Below are 7258 nucleotides of genomic sequence, written 5' to 3'. Positions count from 1 at the left end.
ATGGCAGGGGGGGTGGAACTCGATGATCTTCAAAGTCCTTTCCAACCTAAACTATTCTATGATTCTATGATTCTAAGCTTTATTGTACCATGTGTGTGCGCTGTCTTTTGGCCTTTATGCTGAGCATTAAAAAAAAAAAAAAAAGGAAGAAATAAATGTTATTGGAAGGAATGCATTATTTAGAAAAACAGGATTCGGGATGTGGAGAAACAATGACGAATCTGAATTACCTGGATTCACACACAAAAATATGAGACCTGCAGGTGTTAACTTTACTTTGGAAACACTGAGCCCTGTTTTTCAGCTTGGATCTTTGCTACAAACGAGACTAAATTACACATAGAACCTGTGGGTACCCAAAAACTGTTATCTTGTGACTCCAAGCTTTTAATAGTCTGCTGCTTAAAATATCTCCCTGTATGGCAGTTTAGCTAGCACATCACGGATTTCATCTTCCTGTGCAACAAAACGATGATAACTTGTGAGGATGCTGTTACCCACCAAATCATTCTATACCCACTGCCGCTTCTGGTCTCCTTGTCACCTGGTGTGCTAAAAGCAACACTATAACAGCTCCAGCTGGTACGTCAGAGGTGCAACGCTGCTGTGGAAGGGCTGGGTTTGCTGACAGGGGACGATCAGGCTGGCAGGCACAATGACGGGGATTTGAAAACTCCACAGCAAAAGCACACAAGCGAAAGGTTCTGGTGGAAGAAAGAATCAACAGTACTGGAACACCATTGTCTGTTCAACTCTATGTTGAAGCCAAACTCAAGCAGGTGATAGCTGTATTTCTGGCATCAAAAATTCGAACTAGTGACGCAATGGGGAAAAGGGTACTTGAAATTAAGTTAAAATGTGCATTTCTTTTTCAAAACGTACATATATGCTGGTTGTATTTTAAAGATAAGCATCCATAGCTCAGCATCAAGAGCACAAAGAGGGAAATTTCACCCAAATTACCCATTTTGCATAGTAATTTACTTTTTCCCAGTGCATTAAATTGACCATTTGATGTGACAAGACCAGGTTTTATAGTTTTGATAAATGGGGACAATAGAAGGTTCTTCTTCATAAAACTGATGCATTATGCAAATATAATAGTAGTTATAATACTCATTCTCATATTTACTTGCAGTTAATACACTTGAATTATTTTGTCAGTATTAAATAATTCTACTTCTTTATTTATTTTAACTATGGAGACCACTCGGAGTAAATATCGCTGTGTAATATGTATAAATATATTTTTACCTATTTCATTGCTACTTGTAACAAGTCCATTACTAAATGCACTTTTTAAATGAAAGGATTATAAAGATCTTTAGTGTTCTCCTGGAAGAATAATATGGAAAATTATATCCTATACTGTGAGAAAAGTCTAAGACTGCAATTACCCAGCAGTAATTGAAGCTATTATGCTGAAAACTAGAAAAGGCTGAGTTCTCTGTACACTAGTTAGTTCACTGCAATCTAGTGAATAAAAAGCTGATTCAGCTAGCCAAAAATTTGGTCTAAAATTAATTGCTATAATCTGTTTATAAGTAAATATAAACTGTAAATTAGAATTGTTCTGATCTGGAGAGAGGGATGCTCTGGGACAATTTGGCAATTGGAATTCAAGGGCTATAAATAAGCTGCTGGGGATCTGTTAAGATGTGCCCTTTGTGATGGTCATTAATGTTGAATTAACAAAGTTCTATTCAGGTACCAGACTGGTTGGCTTTGCTAGTTCCCTTCCATATATTCCAATGGACTTAAAAGCAAGCCTTGTATTGTTTCTCTGAAAAGAGATGAAAAATTAGATGAAAAATTGGATGAAAAATTGAAGCCAGGATCTGTCTGATGAAAAATTGAAGACATCATTTGCTAACCTAAATGTGTAAATCCAAACTTTCAGAGTTAATTAGTATTGGCACTTTCTGTTAACTACAATATCAAGCCTAGGATAATTGTGAAATGTAATTCTAGCAAAGTAAAACCACTTGTTGATTAATGATTAACCGACACATCTACAGAGAAACAACTGGAACTTTATGTTTCTTTCTCCTGTGATTAAACTCTTACTCCGCTTTAGTATAGCACCTTATTTAGAAAAAGAGAATCAAAGAAGAATTTCAATATAGATTTATAATCCCCTGTGCATTATCTTATACCATTCATGACTATTATTTTTTTGTCATTACACCAATACTGTCTTATTTCCTGCTGTGTTCAGCTGAATTTCAGGGTCATTCTTGAGTATATATCACAAGTGCTTTATTGCAGGAATATTTGTGTTGAAGGGAGCAGTAGCAAGCACGATGATAATATTCATGGCATCCCTTAGCTTATAATGTTCCTTGTGTGTGAGCAAGTCAGTTTTGTATTTATCCTGAAACATCACTCCAAACCATACAAAGATTAACATTTTTCATTTAAATGATATGGAATAAACCACACTGGTACAGAAGACAGGAATGGCCATTTAGTCCAGTTCTGCAGAATCTGCTCTTTGACATGTTGTTTTTTGTGAATTAGCTGCAGCGTTTAGTAAACCTCTTTGTAGATTTTAATATACACTGAGCAAAACTGTTACTTCTTTTTACATTATTTCTTTTTTATGGTTTCTCAAGCTGCTTTTTTTTCCTTATCTCTGGCATTTACATATCAGTAAAGTTGCTCTTGTTTTCATTTCTTCCTGTATTTGAGGGTGTTGTCAATAATGAAGATTATTGTTGGGAATTGCATATATTTTAATGAACTTATTATTTGTGAGCTTGTGTCCTGCCTTGTAGATTGTGTGCTCTTTGGGAGATGATTTGTTGGTACTTTGGTGTGAACATGAAAGCCTTATTTTGTTACAGTTACTAAGTAACTGTTACCACTGTAGAATATAACAACATCAATAATAATAATAAAAAATCATAATAACAAAACAAAACCCAATAACAATAATTTAATAGGAAATAAATAGGTTCAGATTCTGAGTGGGTATCAATCAGCTGATTTCCAAGACTCTGACCTGCAGCATTTTAAAAGCAAAGATTTGTCCACAGATGTCAATTTGATGGGGCTATCGCACCTTACATGAGTATATACTGATGGAGTGAAGACATATTCAAAATACTTCTGATGCACTGCAATAATAATGCTATAAATCTTATTTTTGTCATGACATAGAAATATATTTTATATTGCTTTGTTTTACACATTTAACAAATAAACTTTTAATGTATTAAAGTGGTAAAGTGAATTTCTTCAGGGGAGGCATGTCAGATGGGACCTTTTTTCTTCTTTCTCAACTCCATTCTCTTGTTTGTAATGTGGCTCATTACAATATCTCTGTCATGTACATCGCTTCATGCTAAAAATTGGGGCTTGTGCTACTTAAAGCCCTTAATACATAATTTGAGTGAAAAGTAAGTGCACGAAAATAGTGAACACAATAAGGTCAACATATGTAAATATAAAATTTGTATTTAATTTGAAAATAAATGAATACAGAAGTCTCTTGAGAAGTTGTACAATGCCATCCCAGCAAGTTCCATCAAATTTTGTATATTTATATCGTGTTGATATTGTACAGGGCTGCAAAAATTTTGTTCAATGAAACATACTGTAAGAGCAGCTCACACGTAGGCCTCCATGATGGAAGCGTGTGTGTCTGTGCTGCATTTATGAATTACCATCCTTTCACTTTTTACCCGGCAGAAAATTCTTCTGAGTGTGTAAAAGCTAAAATGCTGCTAAGACTGAAAACTTTTGGGCTTATCTGAATTTTTATGTGGTGAAAATGAACTCAAAAGCATATTGTTTGTTTCTGAAACTGGGGGGGGGGGATTCAGGAGGTCAATGTATCCCAAGGGCAACAAGACAATCTGGCAGAACTCTTGGCCTTTGAATGAAGTATATGGGAAGTTAGAAACAAGAAGGCACAACTTGGAGAGCCATATTGCAATGACATTCTCAGATTTTGAGCATGCAAGGGTCTTAGCACACCTCCGACACTCAAGGATGGTATATTATTACGCTTTGTCATCATGTCATTATTCCCACCAAATCAAGGTCATGGGTTATAAACTTCTTTCTAAAGAGTCTGCAGTTCTAAGAAGGACAAGGAAGCAGTGTGATTATCCTACTTCAGCATCTAGTTTTGCCACATGCGTGCTAAGCCACCAGGTTAGGACGAGGGTGTTGCAAACACATGCTCCGAAGTACTGCTTTCTCACTTCCTGAATAGTTTAGCCCTGAGTCAGAAACAAAGCTGTTCTTCAGAAAAGGAAAAAAAAAACCCCACACTCTGAGAGCTTTTCAGTCACTGGTATATAGAGAATACCTCTTTTATGCTCATCACAAGTGAGAAGTTACCTGCTCAAACAAGTAATCCTACAGCTTAAGTAACTTTGGCAAACCAGGAGCTGTGAATATACTGATTATAACAAACTGTGGTTTAAATCAGGATATACAGGTACAAGAGTTTGGAGCGTAGTTGAGCTGGGAAGAAAGGAGGGGTGGAGGGAAGGTGGTTTTAGATTTGGTATCATTTGTCATTATCCTAGTCTGTTTAACTGGCAATACATTAAATTATTTTCCCCAATTTGAGTCTGTTTTGCCCATGATGGTAATTGCTGTGTCATCTCCCTGTCCTTGTATCGATCCATAAGCTTCTCATTGTATTTTCTCCCGCTGTCCTGTTGAGGAGGGGGGTGAGAGAGCGTCTGGGTCAGCACCAGGCAGCTAGCCAAGGTCCACCCACCACACCTTAGTATATTGCAATTTAAATAATTGCAGATTTTATATTTCTTTCTTCAGAACCATCATACAGAATTTCTGCAAAAGGGATTAAAAACTCCCCAGGTTTTAGCACAATGAAATAACATAAGTATTTCAGTGCAATACAATGTAGACACAGCATTTAAAATACTGGATATAGCAAGAACAAGATTTTTTTCTTCTTGAAATTGATTACGAACTATACTTTCAAATAAAAAATTCATAGTGCTAGTAAAAGGTGCAGCTATAAAAGTCATTATTTGAAGGGGCCTGCAATTTAATATAAAATAAATGGGTAGGTAGTGGAAGGCCTCGCCAGTGGCCCTTCTTTATTCTCTGTGGCTCTGTGGAGAGGCCATGGGCCACACAGTGGTGCCATCCAACCAGCTGCATGAACATCCCTGTCCTCATCGTGGATTTGTTACTTGCTCAGTCTGACAGACCTGGACAAATACTCTGGAGCTAAACTAAAGTGTATAAACTACTTCTGCTCCCTTGTGTTTTGTTATCTCCACAAAACTTAGTAGCTTTAACTCAATGACACCTCCTTTCTCCTGTCCTCTAAATAGCAATGCAATTAGAAAGTTGCAGAGTGGCTGTGGGGAGTTCCATGTATTACATCAGAGGTAAATGACTTAATAAAATAATTTGATCATTTAAAAAAAACACCCTACAGCCTTATTTAAACTGACATGTGAATTTCCTGTTAGGAGAAGATGATCTTTAGGTTTGATTAGACTACAAGGAAGACATTCATAGAATCATAGAATCATAGAATCACAGAATAGTTTGGGCTGGAAGGGACCTTAAAGATCATCTCGTTCCACCCCCCCTGCCATGGGCAGGGACATCTCCCACTAGACCAGGTTGCTCAAAACCCCATCCAGCCTGGCCTTGAACACCTCCAGGGATGGCCCATGCACAGCTTCCCTGGGCAACCTGCTCCCGTGCCTCATCACCCTCAGAGTAAAGGATTTCTTCCCAGTATCTAATCTAAATCTACCCTCTTCCATTTTAACCACTCCCTGATAAAGAGTTTCTCTCCATCTTTCCTGTAGGCCCCCTTTAGGTACTGGAAGGCTGCTATAACATCTCCCCAGAGCCTTCTCTTCTTCTCCAGGCTGAACAGCCCCAACTCTCTCGGCCTGTCTTCATAGGAGAGGTGTTCCAGCCCTCTGATCGTTTTTGTGGCCCTCCTCTGGACTTCCTCCATCAGGTCCATGTTCTCTTATGTTGAGGGCTGCACAATACTCCAGGTTGGGTCTCACGAGAGTAGAGCAGAGGGGCAGAATCACCTCCCTTGACCTGCTGACCACACTTCTTTTGAAGCAGCCCAGGCTATGGTTAGCCTCCTGGGCTGTGAGTGTGCATTGCAGCCTCATGTAGAGGTTCTCATCAACCAACACCCCCAAGTCTTTCTCCTTAGGGCTGCTCTCAAGCCATTCTCTGCCCAGCCCATATTTGTACCTGGGATTGCTGTGACCCACTGCAGGACCTTGCACGTGGCCTTGTTGAACTTTACGAGGATTGAATGGGCCCACCTCTCAAGCCTGTCCAGGTCCCTCTGCATGGCATCCCTTCCCTCCAGTGTGTGGACTGCACCACTCAGCTTGGTGTTTTTGCCAAACTCGTCCCAGTACTGACTCCTGAGGAATGCCACTTGTCACTGTTCGCCACTTGGACATGGACCTATTGACCGCAACTCTTTGAGTGAAACCGTCCAGACCGTTCCTTATCCATTGAGGTGCAGCACATTGAGGTGCTGGAGCATGTCCAGAGAAGGCAATGAAGCTGGTGCGGGGTCTGGAGAACAAGTCTTATGAGGAGCGACTGAGGGAATTGGGGTTGTTTAACCTGGAGAAAAGGAGACTGAGGGGAGACCTCATTGCTCTCTACAACTACCTGAAAGGATGTTGTAGCCAGGTGGGGGTTGGTCTCTTCTCCCAAGTAACAAGCAATAGGACAAGAGGAAATGGCCTCAAGTTGCGCCAGGGGAGGTTTAGTTTGGATAATAGGAAAAATTTCTTCACTGAAAGGGTTGTCAAGCATTGGAACAGGCTGCCCAGGGAAGTGGTTGAGTCACCATCCCTGGAGGTATTTAAAAGATGTGTAGACATGGTGCTGAGGGACATGGTTTAGTTGTGGACTTGGCAGAGTTAGGTTCACGGTTGGACTTGATGATCTTAGAGGTCTTTTCCAACCGAACCGATTCTATGATTCCGTGATTCACAGGAACAGGCTGCTTCCACAGACACAGGAAAACATGCTTGCAGTCCAAAATGCATTAGGAAAACTAGTTGATGGATATGCAGGAGGAGGAGGACGAAAATATCATTCAAAGGACTGATGAAAGATACATGCCTGAGGAAGAGGAACTTCATATGTGATTGCCCAGCCACAGAAAGGGGTCAGGAGCCGAAGGAGAAGCTGAAATCTTACTTCTGAAAGACACAAACGCCACTTTGCCCCTCGGGCAGGCACACCGGCGCCCCGGCGGGGGGAC

At 39.9% G+C, this 7258-nt stretch overlaps 1 protein-coding gene across 1 annotated transcript in view; it reads left to right on the top strand.

Moving 5' to 3' along the window:
- Positions 1-7055: 7055 nt before the first annotated feature.
- The window catches only part of LRRC6 (leucine rich repeat containing 6), a 40461-nt gene continuing 40258 nt past the window's right edge, over positions 7056-7258 (top strand). The window contains exon 1 of the mRNA XM_009881053.1: positions 7056-7138. Coding sequence (XP_009879355.1) covers positions 7056-7138 — 83 coding nt within the window. The remainder of the gene's footprint in view (positions 7139-7258) is intronic.

This window comes from Charadrius vociferus, unplaced genomic scaffold (assembly GCF_000708025.1).
Source record: "Charadrius vociferus isolate BGI_N301 unplaced genomic scaffold, ASM70802v2 scaffold2, whole genome shotgun sequence".
NCBI classification, from domain to species: Eukaryota; Metazoa; Chordata; class Aves; order Charadriiformes; family Charadriidae; genus Charadrius; species Charadrius vociferus.
The sequence above is the reverse complement of the archived record's forward strand: the minus strand, read 5'-3'. Positions and strand labels throughout refer to the sequence as shown.